Genomic DNA, 15,114 nt, shown 5'->3' with positions numbered 1-15,114 from the left:
CACTCGGGCGCGCCCCTCGCCAGCCGCAGCGACGCACGCGTCGAATCCCGCAACAGTAGCCCAGCCACGGAGAGAAACGTCCGCGTGAACCGCGCGCCGCCGCGCCACAGCGCGCGGCCGAAGCGCGCCAGCCGCGGGCTGTGGAACTTCTGGCCCTTGCTGAGCGGCGTGAGCAGTCTTATTGCGCTTGGACTTGCTGGTTGATACTGCGCTTGCGATGGTGTTGCCGCAGGCGTTTTCTTCTTTTTTCGCGACATTCTTTTTTCTTTTCTTTTCTTTTTGTTTTTCTCCGCGGGGAGCTGGAGCTCCCGCGGTGTTGGTTTTCGTTTTCTTTTTCTTGTTCTTTTCTTCCTGGAGAGAGGGTTCGATGTGCCGTCGAATGTGTTTCTTGTTGGTATTTCGTAGGGAGTTCAATGGCGCAGGTGACTCGTATACGGTCCAAGGTATGTCGTTATAAAGTTTCATCGACTGCCGGCCTTGGCGTTTTGAGCCTCAGGTCGGTCGTCTCGCTTGACCCGCACGGCCCCTTCTTGGCGGCAAATCAGGGTCCACCTACCGGCAGTGGCTACCTTGGTCTGCGTTACTAAGCACCCATGTTTCAACATCAGAGAGGGAGTGAGATGTTTCAAAGTTTGAGCGGACGAGTGAGTTGGGCTCCTGTGTTTATAATTTGCCAAGTCTATCTATCTATCGCAAGCTACAGGAAGTAAATAAATAAGAACGCGAGTAGTACGTCAAAAGACACCTCAAGAAGAAGAGAAAGGTCCACAAGCTCAGCGACGCAGCCCATCCACACGTTCAAAAGCCTCATCAGCATCGACGACAAAACCCTCGTCCTCGTCGTCGTCATCATCATCGCCAGCGCGGCCATCCGTACTCAACAAACCCCTCTCCTCGCCGCGCTGTCCCTCCCTCAACTTACCCCCGCCAACACCGCCGCCGCCTCTCCTGACAGGGACGCCCGCAGCCGGGCGCTCACTCCGCTCCCCCGCCGCCGCAACGCCGACACCATCGGGATCCGCCTCGTTGAGAACGAACCAGACGTCCTTCTTCGTCATCAGGCCCCTCAGACAGCCGCGCTCGACGAAGAGGACGTAGCGCAAGCCCAGGCGGCTGAACATGTTGACGGTGAGCTGCAAGCTGGAGCGCGCGTTCAGCGTGATGGGCGTCTGGTCCATCCACGGCCGCAGGTCGAGCGCCTGCGCCGGGTCCGTCGTCGCGGCCGTGGCGTACGGCGTCGACGACGTGAGCGGCGCGAAGTAGGCGTCGGCGTGCGGTGGGAGGCCGGTGCCGCCGGGCCCGCCGCGGGCGAGGGCGCGCGAGAGGGCGTAGGCCAGCTCGGTCCGCGATATGTAGCCCAGCAGCAGCGCGTCGGTGGGGTTGTCGATGACGGGAAAGCCGCGGAAGGAGTGCTGGGCGAGTAGTGCGCGCAGCGACTGGATCGTGTGGCCCGTGGCCGTGATGACGACGAGGTCGTCGATGCGCGTCATGACTTGCGAGGCCGGCACGTCGGGGACCGCACCGTTCGAGTCCGAGTCGCGGTTGTCGAGGAACGGGTACCCGTTGAAGTGGATCCACGCTTCGTAGATGCCGCGGGGTGAGACAAAGTCGCCGACCCACTTGCTGATCATGACGGCGACCATGATGGGTAGCACGTAGGTGAGAGCACCCGTCAGCTCAAACATGATGACAACGATGGAGACCGTCATGCGAGTGGCACCTCCAATGGCTGAGGCGGCTCCAATGATGGCATACGTCCCAGGCGTCACGCAAGGCACGTCTGGTTCGCAAGCGGCGAAGAGATACCACCTCGGGTGGGCTTTTTGCAGCAATGAGACGATGAGGCCGACTGCGCGGCCGTAGAGAGCGCCAATAGCCATGGATGGAAGGAGGATACCTGCGGGAATCAGAAGGCCAAAGGTGACGCTAGCGAGAAGAAATCCAAGGAACGCCGAGACGATGAGGAGAGTCAAGACACCCGTGTTGGCCTTGCCCGACTTGCACAATTCCAGCTGGTCGTCCTGAATATCCACGCACTCGGCGAACAGGACGTACAGAAGCTCTGACGCCTGAGCGCGCATAAACTTGATCGGAAATCCGATGATGGCAGTGAGGAGGCTGACGGCGACGACTTCGCGAATCGGCCCCTTGAAGAAGGGATTATTGCGCCGAATCTCCGCAATCTTGAGATTCAGCTTGATGAACAGGCCTCCATACAGGCCGCCGATGATTCCAAGAAACGCAAAGGGGATGATTTCGAATCCGTGCCATCCAGTGTGGTAGGTGACCTGGTACAAGACAAGTTTGTTGGTCCGGAACGGGTCAAAAGAGTGCAGGGCCACGGCTCCAAGCATGGCACACACAAAGCTTTGCCACATGGTCTTGTCAGGAAAGTAGTATGACAGTTGCTAGGACAATCAGCGTGACTCTGAAACGTTGTTGGATTCGTTACCTCCAAACTGAACAAGACGCCTCCCACGGGAGCTCCAAAGGCCACCGAGATGCCCGCTGCCGCAGCAGCCGATAGCACCTCCCTCTTCCGCGCCTCATTGTTATTGATGGAGCTAAACAGCTTCATGATTACGTTTGCACAACAGCAGGCCACATGGACGAGCGGGCCTTCCTTGCCGAGCCAAAGTCCTGATGCCACGGCAAGACACTGCTTCGCGTTAGCAGGTGATAAATGCAGGTTGAGAAGCATTTTACCAGCCCCAGAGATTTGATGACGAGCGTCCACGTCCCCATGAAATATCGAATAACAAACCCGCCCAAGACCGTCTTGATCTCGGGGATCCCGCTATGCTTTGCGTAAATGGCATGGTGCTTGACCAAAATGCTGGCGCACGCTGCAAAAAGGACCTGCGGGCAGTCAGTAAAAGCAAGGCTACGCATGCAGGAAACGTACCGACAACAGGACGAAGAAAAGATATTCAACCACGTAGCTGCCGCCCCTGGAGGTAGCTCCAAGGGCCGAGCTCCACGGATGCCAGTCGGAGCACTGCGCCAACTCTGCGTCCATCAGCACAAGCTTTCCACCGCCACAAAACACGCACCGTCATAGCCCCAGCAGCAAAACACCTTGTTCAAATAGAAGCGGCCATCGCCGCCATCATTCCTACAATAGCCCGTCTTGAGGTCGCCCAGCCAATCGCTCGCAACGTCGATGAAGGCCGCGATCCAGCCGCTCGCCAGGCCCGTCAGGATCAGGACGATCCAGATCTGGCTGCCGTCGGCCAGCTGCTTGACGTGGCCGAGGATGCCCGACGCGCTGGAGTACAGCAGCCGCAGCCGCTGCCGCTCCTTGGCGTACTCGAAGATCCAGTCTATCGCCGTCATGTCGTCGTAGCCGACCCGTCGCCCGGGGCCCTCGACGTTCCAGTCCACGCCCGCGCCGCCCGCCGCGTTGTGCCGCTCGTCGGCGTCATCGTCGTAGTAGGGCGGCAGGTGTGCGGCGTCGGCGAAGCTGCCGTCGAGGTCGGGCGCGGCGCTGGCGCTGCGGTTGCGCCGGTGCTGGGCGCGTGTTGGGAGAGGCGAGTGCGAGGGCGATGGCTGTCGGCCTGTGGCGGAGAGCGGCACGGAGAGGAATTTGGGGAGCGAGAGCCCGGAGGGAGCTGGGGGTTTCGGTTTGCGCTTGAAAGACATGCTGGCGGCGCAAGCTGTCAGCTACTGGGTGGTGGGCTGGGGAGGCAGGGCAGGCATCTCATCTCACCGTTCTTGCAGCGAGGGGTCGAGGGGGTCCGAGGTCAGCAGTGTGGCTTCATTGTCGCTCTGGTCGTCGTCGAGGTCGAGGTCGGCGGACGAGGACGACGAGTCGGCGCTGCGACTGGACGAGGGCTCGGCGGTGTCATGGTGGTGGAGACGGGCCTGTGTCTGTGTCTGTGCCTGCTGCTGGCCTGGCGCGGCCGAGGGAGGTGGGCTGCTCGTGGTCGCGGCCATGGGCAGTGGGTGACGCGTCGCACATGTCTGGTGTTGGCCGTGGGTCGGCGTTGGTGTTGCAGAGCGGCGGATGCGCCCTTGTCCTGCGGGAAGCCAGGGTGCGCCGCCCTACCGACCCGCAAAACCATCAAGGCGACTCTCAAAAGATGGTACACTTCCTTTCAACATCTCAATCGCCTCACATGCGACGGTCCTACCTTCAAACCTCGTTCAGCGTCCGAGGCGGATCCAGCGTCCACTTGCCATGAACCATGAAGCTTCCCCGGGGTTCATCAAGCTCCGTCTGGTCTCCCCAGATGATCTTCACAACGTCATTGCTTCGTCGGCAGCGTGGCCTGTGCTTACAAGCAGCTGTTTCTACAATGAATGCATTGCCCGCAGTCGCGTACAGCCCTCTTTTCTTCCACGAAAGAGTTGAGGTGCCTTAGCGGCGCAGCGTGAGACGGCCGTCAGCACGTCAAATGTCAACCACCAGCCCCTAAGCCAGGCCAAGACGACCGCGTTGCTGGGCCATCTCTTGGCATAGCTTGTCGTCCAACTTTGTTCCGACCAGCTGAATTCCAATACATCATTTTGTTGAGTGAGAAAGATCGAGAACACGGCAATCTTCAGGGGTCCATTGGTGACAAAGGGGGCGTACATGGCCTACTATTTTCGCGGCAGTATTAAACATTCAAACACATCAACGGATCATCCAATGCTCCAAGACGTAAATTCCAAGACATCTTACAGCGATCAAATCTTCTCCGCCGCCCCGTCACCACCTCTGGCCACCGCTCCCCTCAGCACCATCTCGGCCTCCCTCTTCTTCTCGTCGTCGACCTCCTTGACCTTGCCCATGCCATCGGCAAACCGCTTGCCGTCGACGAACCACCACGCGAGCGCGATGATGGCGATGCCGCCGACGCACACGCACGTGTAGTTCATGTTTTCGGCCGTCACCGGCTGGTAGTAGGGGAAGGAGAAGAAGACGATGGCGAAGACGAGCCAGCATACCGTGACCACGTTGACGAAGAGGCCCGGCGCGAAGCCCATGTGGAAGCGGCCGCGCACCAGCACTTGCCGGCGCTGCAAGATGTTGGTCAGGATCGGGATGAGGTAGGCCATGTTGTTGATGGTGACGGCGGATCCGAGCATGGCGTTGAACGCAGTCGATGAGCCTGTTCGGCGTCCGTTAGCTGAAGGTGCCATGGAATCAATTTCTCATCACTTACCAAGGTAGATGCATCCCAGCGCCGCACATACAGCCGTGACCAGCAGCTGCGCATTGAACGGAACACCCCAAGTGTTTGAGACCTGCGAAAACCACCTGCTGCCCGGGAGGCCTCGATCTCTGGCAAACGCCCAGACCACCCGACTCGTGCTGAGCTGGCTACCGACCATGCACGGGCCGAGTGCGACCCAGAGAAGGAAAATGAGCGCAAAAGCTCCGCCTGTTGATGATGTTGCCTGGCGGAAGAGCTCGGCGAGGGGCAGACCCGTCGATGAGTCGGACAAGGCGGCGTAGTCTTGGACGGAAAACATGAGCGCGATGAGATACGTCAGACCAGTGACGAAGGCGATCAGTAGCGTGCACAGCAGCGCGAGCGGCGCGTTGCGCGAGGGGTTGGGCATTTCTTCCGTGATGTGCGTGATGCCGTCGAGACCGCCGAGGGAGTAGAGGGGGTTGACAAGGCCACTTGATACGTCAGCCACATTCTGTCGGGTGTAGGAATTGCATACGTGATGAAGCAAATGACGTTGTTCTCCCAGCCCGTGTTGTTGATCCACGTCCTAAACACGAATTCGGCGTCATTATGCTTCGGGGCTGTGGCGACCACGGTGACAAGGAGGATGAACCAGGCAATTTGGAGGTAGAAGACTGATTTGAATTAGAAAAAGTCGAGGGGAGTGAAGGGATACTCACGGGAGAACCTGTTCATGGCTGGAATGAGCCTGTTGCCAAATAGGACGATTCCAGCAGTGGCCAGATTCGTAATCTGATACACCACAAAAGTCATCCAGGCTTTGATGACAATGTCACTCCGGTACAGAGTGATCAAGGCCATGAAGTTTTGGGCGTAGACGAGGTTTGTCGATGCCGTGGTAAAGATCCACCCCGAGACGCTCCACCAGCCTGTAACAAAGGACAAGAATCCGCTGTACTTTGCGGGTGCTATGGCGGCCACCCAGTGGTACTAGTGTTGTCAGAGTAGTCCAATTGACGAGGGAATTCGACTGACCATGCCACCTTCTGTTGGATACGCCGACACGAATTCAGCCAACGACGCGCCCAAAAAGGACTGCAGGATGAAGACCAGGATGAAGCCATAAATCACAGCACCGGGTCCGCCCGCATTGATCTCGGTGATCAGTCTGTTGGTCGTCAGCGCCAATTGCGCGCGGTGCCGGAGGATGCTTTACCCCAGACCCAAACCCGTCCACGAAATGGTGGTCGTTGATGCCAATCCGATCAAGCTGAAGACGGTAAAGTGGCGCTTGAGCTCCTGTTGATGGCCCCTGGGCGAGTCAAAACTCTGGTCGCCGAATAGACTCCAGGCCGGAACTCACATCTGCTGGAGACGCAGCTTATCCGCATCGTTGCTATCGACCGTGACGACATTGGAGTCGGCGGGAGACTTGTTGCCCTCCGAGCTTGCCTTGGGCTCGGACATGGCGCACAGCGGCGATGAAAAAAGGAGCTCGCAGGTCAGCAAGCCGACGAGAGCTTCAAGAAACAACTAGCCTAGTTGAACTAGGTCACGCTACGGCCTCAGGTGGGTGATGGTCGGCCCGTCGAGAGATTCGCAGGCTTGGTTCTGGCGGACAGGACGAGACGAAAGGCACCTCCGCGTCCTTGACATTTTGAGAGTGGCCTTTTTCGCCCACCGCCGGCAGCACCCACGTGGGGAAGGAACATGGGACGGGGGAGGGCCCGGCCCGGGAGGGGGAGAGGGTCGCTGATTGCTTGTTCGACGAGTCGACGACTCTTCCAGCAGAGATCCTCGACAGCAGGGTCCAATCGAGACGGCGCTGGTGGAGAAGGGGGGCGACGCTTTGGGGAACCGTCCGCCGGCCCGTCGGCAAAGAGCGGGCTACCTGGCTCGTGTAATGGCCGAGTTCGCCGGTGGGCCTTTGTCGTGTGCTCGTCTGGATCAATCCGAGTCCAAAGCGCTTCACTTGTGCCTCGCCAATCTGTCGCGAATGGTGATAAGGGAATCGATGAGCTGGTCATGATGGACGACCGAAGCCACTCGCGTGTTGAGAAGATGCGCGCTGCCTTGGGAAACTGCCCCGGAAACCATCATGGAGGCACAAGCACCTGCGATATCGACTGCCGTGGCGACGAAGATAGCAGACGTCAGATATATTGAACAAACAAAGGGTGCGGTGAGTTTCTGAGTCGCCTCCCTCATATTGCGACGTCCGCGGAGCCAAGAAGATACGTGCCGCGTCGATCCACTTTTCGCAATCGTTGAAACTGGGACTGTGGGACAGAGCCGAGATGAATGGCGGGGGTCAGCCAGGCGCGTCGAGAAGAGTGAAGAAGAGTTGGCAGAGGGCGTGTGCCAAAAGAGGTGGCGTGCATGAACGTCGATGGAGATGGCTGCACAAAAGGAACGCGGGCTGGGTTTCGCTTAGAGCGACGCTTCCTCGTTTTCTGGGCGACCCCAACGAGCGAGTTGAATTTGTGATTCTATTCTACACGACGGGACATCTCTATCAGCTCCCTCCACCCGTTGCTTTTGCGCCTCCAGCACCTGCGACCCAATGACTCTGCCTGTTATTGTACAATGAATGGATGTCCAGTCGTCCCCAGAAGAGTGCTGACCGCCCGAGAAATGCCACCCAGCCCACACGCCATGTCATGCTCCCTGCCGCCGCCATGATTTTATTTTACAACGAATGCCCTCTGCCGAACCGCAAGAGGCCTACCTCCACCGCTGGGCCTCGCGCTCGCTCTCCACCCTCCGCGCTCTCGCCTCGTCGTTTTCCTCGTCTTCGTATTTGTAGCTCAACCGCCGCTGCTTCCGGTGGCCGTGGCCGTTGCTGCGCTCGCCCGCGTCCTTGGCCTCTGTCGCGTCGCTGCCGCGGCGTTTCTTGCTCCAGCTGCTGCTTCCGTGTCTGTCCCTCTCGCGGTCGCGGTCGCGCTCCCTCTCGCGGTCCGCGCTGGGCGCCGTTGGAGGCGCGACCTCTGCCTCTTCGTCTCCTGCCCGCTTGCGCTTGTCGCCGCCGATTTTGGACGAGGGTTGGTGGAGAGACGCCCGGCGCTGCACTTCTTTGAGCATGCGTTCGCGGTTGCGAGCTTCCCGCTCGAGCGTAATCGGGTCCGAGGCTGGAACTGCGGAAGACTGCGAAATGCTGCCGCGGCGGGACGATGCGCGGTCGCGGTGGCGAGAAGGTCCCTTGGGCACATCTGCCATGGCCTTGGGACCTGTTGGCGGTGGCATCATTCCAGAAGGGCCGCTCGGCGCGTTTAGTTTGTCCTTTGAGCGTCCCTGGATCTTGAACTCCGTCTCTTCAACAACAGAGCCAGATGCTTGCTCATCCTTGCGCGCTGCCCTGTCCTTTTCCTTTTCGCGGCGACGGCGCGATGAGCGGTGATGGCGATCCTCATCCTCGTAGTCGTCATGGTCGCGCGAAGGAGAAGCCGACCGTTCACGCTCACGGCGCGAGCGCTTGCGGTCCTTTTCTTTTTCGCGCTCCCTCTCGCGTTCCTTTTCCTTTCTGCGCTCGCGCTCTTTCTCGTAGTCGCTGTCGCGGTCGCGGTACTTGTCACGCTTGCCGCGACGGCCAGATTCGCTCGAAAAGTCATCTCCGTTGACGACGCTGGCTTCATCGTCGACTGGCGTCTTGGAGCGGTGGCGATGCCTGCGGTGTTCATGGCTGCGGTCGCGGTGACGAGAAGAGCGGTGGCGGTCCTTTTCCTTTTCGCGATCCCTCCTGCTGCGGTGCCTGGACGAGTCTTCGAGAGAGGGCTCCCTGGTGCGGTCCTTGCTGTGTCCACCGTAGCGAGATTCCTCGTAGGACGCCTCGTCCTCTTCGTCTTCGTAACGACGGCGATGGCGTCGTTTGTCGTCGCGTCGCTCGCGGTCCGTCTCCTCGGAAGCGCTGTGGGACCGATGACGATGTCTGCGGTGCCGACGAGGTGAACGTGAGCGGGATCTGTGGGGACTTTTCGACCTCGATTTTGGCCGCGACTGGGAACGAGAACGGTCTCTTTCGGGCGATTTGCTATTCCAGTCAGAACAACGCCAATGTCAAACGACAAGAAGCACTCACCTTTTGATAGACGTTGGAGCGGCAGACCCCGAAGGCGTCCAGCCTGGCCGTCCGGGACCACTAGAACCAAAACCGCTTCTCAATCTTCCGCTCGCACCCGTGTTTGGTAGGCCTTCTCGCATGGCTCTGGGTCCGGTTGGAGCGCCCTCTACACCGACGCCCTTGGGTTCACCGCCAGCAAGGACCGTGACCTCGCCGCTAAAGGCACCACTGTTGCCAAATCCAGGACCTCCACGACCAACGAAACCGCCTCGGAAATTGTTGTATCCGCCGCGTCCAAACCCTCGGCCCCTTCCTCGCCCTCCAAAGTCATAATGAGAATTCCAGCCCATCGACTCATGTGGCATACCGTGAAGGCCGCCCATCATGTACGAAGGGTCCATCGGCCCCATCGGTCCCATGGGCATGTTCATTCCCATAGGACCAGCTTGGCTGAAAGCGCCCATGGGATTCGGCTGGAATGGCGGATGGAATCCTTCTGTGGACTGTTGAATCTCCTGATCTTCTTGACCTGTCGCCGTCTCGGCCGCAGGTGTCTCAGGTTGTTCTGGCTCATCTACCTGATTCTCCCGCTGCGCTTCTGCCGTGTTAGTATCACTTGCACCTTGACCGGCAGAGTCATTCTGGTCCGGGGCCGTCTCGGGAGGTGGATTTTCGTGCTCGTTTTCGTCTTGATGAGAGTCCGTAGGAATCGGCGTATTCGAATCGGCGGGGGCGGTTTCCGCAGTGTTCTGGCGCTGCATGCCCACCGGGAGCTGATGGACAAACGTCTCCTCTGCAGCGTCGGGCGCGTCGGTGGCGTCATTTTGACCGTCTTGACCAGCTGGTTGGTCTGCACCGTCGGTTTTCTCTTGACCGTCGTCCGGGCCAGCGCCTTCCGTTTCCCCTTGTTGGACCTGACCAGTGGTTTCCTGTGGTTGCTGCTGCTGACCAAACGTGCCGGACCCAGGGAAACGATTCTGGTTCTGGAAATTATTCTTTGCGAACTGCTGTTGACGATGATTCATCTGAGGGAAATGCCCTTGCTGGTGCGATTGTTGATTATATCCACCTCCGGGATAATAGCCAGCATTTGCGCCACCAAAGTCATTGCCACTCATCTGCTGTCCATTCCATCCGCCACCGTACCCTCCGCCGTAGCCCATGCCCATGTTCATCCCGTTCATGCCCATGCCTTGTCCTCCAAAGCCTCCGAACATTCCTTGGGACATGGCCATCGGGTCCACCCCCATGCCAGGCATGCCTGTCGTGGATGAGTAAAGAGTGGCCGAGTTTGGACTGACGACTTACCCATCATGCCAAAGCTGTTCCAGTTTCCGTTTTGCATGCCGGGCATGCCATTCATCATCATGGGATTGAAGCCGCCGGGGCCCCAGTTGACACCTGCAAAGGCGGCTTGGTTTTGGTCGAATCCATAGTTGCCGTTGAATTGTGCGTCGTTTGCACCGCCGCTCCAGTTTGCATTCTGCTCTTCGCCCTTGGCATCTTGGGCGCCATCAATTTGCTCTTGAGCGTCTTGATCTTTGCCTTGTTCGGCGCTTGGCTCCGCAGCTTTCGGTTCTTGGTCAGTTGAGTCTTCCGCATGTTCTTGATCCTCGCCGCCCTGCCACATGTTAGCAAGTAGGCTGAAAAGGATGGTTCAAGCATACTTGAAGTGGGGCGCCCGGTGCGGTTTCGACATTGACGTCGTGCGCTTGAACGGCACCGCCTACATTGCCATCTTGTCCGAGAGCGTCATCTTTGGGCGCCGGTATCGCCTCATTTGGTGCGTCCGATTGCTCGACTGATTGCACTATCGATGGTGCTGTGCCGCCCGGTGTAACGGGAGTGCCAGGTTTGCCCGATATACTCAGTGAACGTTCCTTGTCCCTCTTCTTTTCCTCAGACTTGAGATATGCCTTGACGGTGAGGCGCAGGTTTTTCTTGGGTTTGCAGTCGTCGCCGGAGAGAGGGCTGTGGGAGCAAACGGGGCAGGAATCGGGCAGCGACGATTGGCCTGTCAAAGTAAGCGAAGGAGCTCACGCGCGAGCCTCTGGCCGCCACGTACAGTTTTCGCAAATGGATTGGTCGCAGCAGGGTAGGCCGAAGGCGTTGATGACGAGTTTGTTGCAGATTGCGCATCGGAGCTTGATAGGAATTTCTTCCTGCGTGAGGGAGCTGTTTGTCGGCGTTGTTAGCATCCAACCTAGCGGAGGTGAAGACTGCCAATACCTCGCGAGATCCATGGTTTCCTGACGCGTAGTCGAGCTGCGCGTGGCGAGAGTCGCGCGTGTACGGCTCGTATCTGGAATCGCGCAAGGTGTCGCCAGACAGCCAGGAAATCGGGGAAGGCTCAGCGCATTGAGACAGGTGGAGCAATCGAAGCAAAGCGAGGGCGCAGGGTATGTGGTCGGTTGAGAGCGAGGAGAGAAGGGCGCGCCACCCTACTGTCGTGTCCTGCAGTTGTCTGGTTTGACGGTGATGGTAGAGTAGTGCGCTAAAGGTTGGGTTGGCGCTGCAGATTTCCTGGTCACGTTTCTCGGGCCCCGGCGCATCCACGTGACTGGTCAACCTCACCTCATCCCATGCCCAACAACAAACTCCCTTCCTCCGCCAATCGTTTGCATCCGTAGACTCATTCCGGTATTGGACAAAAAGGCTCAATCTGGACCACTCGGGAGCCGGCTTTCAAATTCCTTCGTTTCATTCTAGCGGCCAGCCAGCGTCACAAACGTTGATCCGCCCTGCGCTTCTTTCGACTTCAACTCTTGTTGAATCGCGCTTCTTCTCACATCCTTCCATGTAAACAACATGATTCTCAGTCAAATCTCCTATCTCGATTGCCTCGTGTTTTTGATCTTTCTCGCGCCCCAACTTCTACTCGAGGTTGGTATTTTCGACCTTGCTGCCTGGCTTTTGCCTGCTATTCCACACCTGGGTACTTCATGCCCCACCCCAGTCTAGACCATGAGAAGTTGATTGAAGACAGCCATCATTGTACCATACCAATTCATTCGAGAGCGATATTTGACGCCCCTCCGGTCCAGGTCCCCTTTCGTCCAGAGGGCCACCCCGTTTCAGGACTTTGTCATACGATATGTTCGATACGCTTTCGCCTTTATGCCTGCGCCTATCGGTCGTGTATTCTTTTCAAAACCCGTCTCTTTTCCTTTCCTGAGATGGCGGATGCTGAGACATGGCTACCTTCGCTCGCCCATCGCATGGCGTGAAGTGAAAGAGAAGAGGTTTTCGGGCGTTTGGTTGACCGTCGACGAGACTGCCGAGCCTGACGTAGTAATTTTCTACCTCCATGGTAATCATCTTTCCTAGAGCCAAAGATGAAGCTGACGTCTCGCAGGAGGCGGTTTTGCCATGGGTTCGAGCTACTTTTACATGGAGTTCCTGCTCGCATGGGTAGCTTTGCTCAAAGAAGCAGGCTTCAAGAATCCTGCATTGTTTGCTCTAGAGTACACGTTGGTCCCGGATGCCGTCTACCCTACGCAGATTCAAGAAGCATTCGCTGGCTACGAACACGTTCTCTCTGTCGTCAAGAATCCATTTCGGGTTTGCGTCGGCGGGGACTCTGCTGGTGGAACTTTGATTTTGAGCCTCCTCCTCTATTTGGCGGACCATCCTCAACATCAGGCACAATTGCCAGGCTTGGCCACTCTGATTTCTCCTTGGGTCACGCTCGTGTCTGAAAAGGACCGCGACACCAGCAGCGACTACCTGAATGCTGAAACTCTTCATCTCTACGGGCGACAATACGCTGGCACGAAAATCTCGATCGACGATCCTATGGTGTCTCCAGGTAAAGAGAAGGATCTTCGGCGATGGCTGAGAGCGAGCCCCGCTCATGGCTGGGTAATTTTGTTTGGCAAGGAGGAGGTCTTTGGCCCGGAAATTCGTGACCTGATAGCACTCCTCGGGAGCGCTGGCGCACGCGTCAAGTTGCACGAAGAAGAAGGTTCAATACACGCTTGGCCGGTGGCTGCATTGTATTTGGGCGAGAATCGAGAAGAGCGTCTGAAAGGCCTGAGTGACATTGTTGCTTCAGTAAGAGAAAGGCTTTCCTAGTGCTGAGATGCAAGGGCAAGGAGGGCCAGCACGAGAATCAAGTCCGTTGTCGAGTTCCTGCTTCGCTGTTCACTGTTCTGTCAATCCCAGGTCCGCTGGTTTGCTTTGCCTGAGGCATCTGCAGGCGACCTTTCTCTTCCTGCGGCCAACACCACCTCCGGCACGCCACGTTCCGCCCACGCCGCTCCTCTCCTCATATCACCCTGCGTCTCTGCCAGACTACGCGCCCAATCTTCCAATCTCTTCTGATCGCTACTCAACGCCAATCTTTACCACAACCTCAACGCGTCACCAGCAACACGCAACATGGCGAAGTCAAAGCAGCCGCCGCCACAATCTCAGGTCGACGCGGCGCTGGCGAACCTGAAAGATCTAAGCATCGACACAATACTCGACCCATCGATCCAGCCACGCGCCCCATCCAACCCCCGCAAACCTCAGCACAGGCTGCGTATTTCAGAGCATGAAACTCGCATTCTTGAGTTACGCGAATACCCAGCCAGCGTCGTCGTTTTTCTGGACAAGCTCGTGCACATTGCAAAGTGCAAGAACAAGACTCCGCAAGATGTGAAGGCCAGCCTGCTCGATGCAGTCCAGCGAAGGAGGGCCATGGGCGGGATGATCTCTAAAATCAAGGAAGTCATCGAGAAGGACTTTGGACAGGTCATCGGTGGATATCTTCATGGCAACTCGAGCGTTTCAGGACGCAAGCGCACTGCCGATGAGCGTCTCTCGGATGCAGAGGAGACCCCTCGCTCCAAGCGCCAGATGCGCCCGCAGAGACTGGAACGTCAAGTTAATCGCCTCAATGTTCAGGATCCGGTCAATCTCCAGAGGTGGAACCTTTCCATGAAGCACGAGGTGGACGATGACAAGGAGATGGCGCACACCAACGAAGATGAGAACCAAGCCGCATCAGCTGTCGCTCTCGAGACACAGCTTGCCGCCATCGACATTGACCGCCCTTGCCCTTCGATCACGGATATGCTTGCTGGCCTGCCGCGATTTTTCGCCGAGGACTTGAGCAGCCTTCACGATATGGAAGATCTTCAAGCCACGCCCGAGTCTTATCCCGACCTCGAGGGCAAGCTTACTTTGAACGAGCTCACCAAGATTCTTCAAGCCACCAAGGCTGCTGAAGATTATGCGCGCTCCGAGGCGGCGCATGACCAGGCGGAGCGTTGTGCACGCAAGCAGGAGCACGTCAACGCCCTCATCAAGCGCAATCTGCTCGCCCAAAGGGTTGCCAAACATTAGTAAGTTTGTCCTGCAGCTGCCTTGTAATCGTGCTAACCTGTTGAATAGTCGCGAGCTTCATGAGAAGGTCGACATCACGATTCTCGACGAGCTCAAGGAGCTCTTCACGTCCGTCCCGTCCTGAATGCTCCTCGAGCGCCGCACGCTCGGTCAAGATGTCTCATGATATCACCTTCCCTTACATCCTGGACAATTTCGTGCCTTCAACGTTGTCGCCTCCTTCAAGGCTCCAGGCGTCCATAGGCTGTGCCCTCATCGGCTCTCCCGTTTGTGCTAGATAGATTGCGGAGCCGGGCCCACACCTCAAGACTAGAAACCCCAACACTAGGCTGAATCACAATGTAGAATCAGCCCTCATCAAAATAGTTTCCAAATCTTTCTTTATTTTCTTCCGCTGTCACGAAGACTTCACTTGTTTGACAAAAAAAGCCAGGGTTCTGGAAAGGTCGAGAAGCGTGAGGGATTTCCAAGGCAAAAATTGTGTTTGGTCAAGCAGTAAAATTCTTCGGGCAGAGCACGTCGATGGATCGTCTCCATCGCGTGCTGCTCAAGTTCTACGACCAGAATTAACACCCTCTTCCCGCTGTCTTATCCTTCCACGCT

The 15,114-nt window shown here is 57.6% G+C and overlaps 5 protein-coding genes across 5 annotated transcripts; 2 read left to right on the top strand and 3 right to left on the bottom strand.

Moving 5' to 3' along the window:
* Nucleotides 1-648: 648 nt before the first annotated feature.
* On the bottom strand, nucleotides 649-3,978 carry J3D65DRAFT_640490 (chloride channel). Its single transcript, XM_066801797.1, has 6 exons — nucleotides 3,710-3,978; nucleotides 3,054-3,643; nucleotides 2,906-3,009; nucleotides 2,707-2,859; nucleotides 2,453-2,659; nucleotides 649-2,408 (listed from the first exon to the last, which is right to left on the bottom strand). The coding sequence occupies exons 1-6, from the start codon at nucleotides 3,934-3,936 to the stop codon at nucleotides 774-776; spliced, it is 2,916 nt and encodes a 971-aa protein (XP_066650443.1). The 5' UTR covers nucleotides 3,937-3,978; the 3' UTR covers nucleotides 649-773.
* Nucleotides 3,979-4,671: 693 nt separating this feature from the next.
* J3D65DRAFT_561171 (putative choline transporter Hnm1) lies at nucleotides 4,672-6,590 on the bottom strand (the record flags this gene model as incomplete). Its single annotated transcript, XM_066797505.1, has 7 exons — nucleotides 4,672-5,096; nucleotides 5,151-5,614; nucleotides 5,659-5,797; nucleotides 5,843-6,113; nucleotides 6,159-6,291; nucleotides 6,340-6,435; nucleotides 6,487-6,590. The coding sequence occupies 7 exons, from the start codon at nucleotides 6,588-6,590 to the stop codon at nucleotides 4,672-4,674; spliced, it is 1,632 nt and encodes a 543-aa protein (XP_066650442.1).
* Nucleotides 6,591-7,555: 965 nt separating this feature from the next.
* J3D65DRAFT_640480 (uncharacterized protein) lies at nucleotides 7,556-11,658 on the bottom strand. The gene is made up of 6 exons (XM_066801796.1): nucleotides 11,410-11,658; nucleotides 11,246-11,355; nucleotides 10,848-11,194; nucleotides 10,489-10,801; nucleotides 9,199-10,441; nucleotides 7,556-9,150 (listed from the first exon to the last, which is right to left on the bottom strand). Exons 1-6 carry the CDS (start codon nucleotides 11,421-11,423, stop codon nucleotides 7,848-7,850), a joined length of 3,330 nt encoding a protein of 1,109 aa, XP_066650441.1. The 5' UTR covers nucleotides 11,424-11,658; the 3' UTR covers nucleotides 7,556-7,847.
* Nucleotides 11,659-11,899: 241 nt separating this feature from the next.
* J3D65DRAFT_149286 (Alpha/Beta hydrolase protein) lies at nucleotides 11,900-13,407 on the top strand. Its single transcript, XM_066794070.1, has 3 exons — nucleotides 11,900-12,115; nucleotides 12,167-12,490; nucleotides 12,536-13,407. The coding sequence occupies exons 1-3, from the start codon at nucleotides 11,989-11,991 to the stop codon at nucleotides 13,252-13,254; spliced, it is 1,170 nt and encodes a 389-aa protein (XP_066650440.1). The 5' UTR covers nucleotides 11,900-11,988; the 3' UTR covers nucleotides 13,255-13,407.
* Nucleotides 13,408-14,976, top strand: J3D65DRAFT_149278 (uncharacterized protein). The gene is made up of 2 exons (XM_066794069.1): nucleotides 13,408-14,510; nucleotides 14,560-14,976. Exons 1-2 carry the CDS (start codon nucleotides 13,561-13,563, stop codon nucleotides 14,633-14,635), a joined length of 1,026 nt encoding a protein of 341 aa, XP_066650439.1. The 5' UTR covers nucleotides 13,408-13,560; the 3' UTR covers nucleotides 14,636-14,976.
* The last annotated feature ends 138 nt before the right edge of the window (nucleotides 14,977-15,114 follow it).

This window comes from Phyllosticta citribraziliensis (assembly GCF_038025025.1).
Source record: "Phyllosticta citribraziliensis strain CPC 17464 chromosome Unknown J3D65scaffold_14, whole genome shotgun sequence".
Classification (NCBI taxonomy): Eukaryota; Fungi; Ascomycota; class Dothideomycetes; order Botryosphaeriales; family Phyllostictaceae; genus Phyllosticta; species Phyllosticta citribraziliensis.
This window is presented reverse-complemented; position numbering and strand designations above follow the sequence as displayed.

Excerpts from the sequence above, each read along its gene's own strand:
- J3D65DRAFT_640490 (XM_066801797.1), bottom strand. The coding sequence starts at position 3,936 with ATGGCCGCGACCACGAGCAGCCCACCTCCCTCGGCCGCGCCAGGCCAG. Across the intron at positions 3,010-3,053 it reads TTGCTGCTGGGGCTATGACG|AGTTGGCGCAGTGCTCCGAC; the intron begins GTGCGTGTTTTG and ends TGATGGACGCAG. Across the intron at positions 2,660-2,706 it reads TCATCAAATCTCTGGGGCTG|TGTCTTGCCGTGGCATCAGG; the intron begins GTAAAATGCTTC and ends AACGCGAAGCAG.
- J3D65DRAFT_640480 (XM_066801796.1), bottom strand. Across the intron at positions 11,195-11,245 it reads CCAATCCATTTGCGAAAACT|GCCAATCGTCGCTGCCCGAT; the intron begins GTACGTGGCGGC and ends TTACTTTGACAG. Across the intron at positions 9,151-9,198 it reads GCTCCAACGTCTATCAAAAG|CAAATCGCCCGAAAGAGACC; the intron begins GTGAGTGCTTCT and ends TGACTGGAATAG.
- J3D65DRAFT_149286 (XM_066794070.1), top strand. The coding sequence starts at position 11,989 with ATGATTCTCAGTCAAATCTCCTATCTCGATTGCCTCGTGTTTTTGATC. Across the intron at positions 12,116-12,166 it reads GCCTGCTATTCCACACCTGG|CCATCATTGTACCATACCAA; the intron begins GTACTTCATGCC and ends GATTGAAGACAG. Across the intron at positions 12,491-12,535 it reads AGTAATTTTCTACCTCCATG|GAGGCGGTTTTGCCATGGGT; the intron begins GTAATCATCTTT and ends GACGTCTCGCAG.
- J3D65DRAFT_149278 (XM_066794069.1), top strand. The coding sequence starts at position 13,561 with ATGGCGAAGTCAAAGCAGCCGCCGCCACAATCTCAGGTCGACGCGGCG. Across the intron at positions 14,511-14,559 it reads CAAAGGGTTGCCAAACATTA|TCGCGAGCTTCATGAGAAGG; the intron begins GTAAGTTTGTCC and ends CCTGTTGAATAG.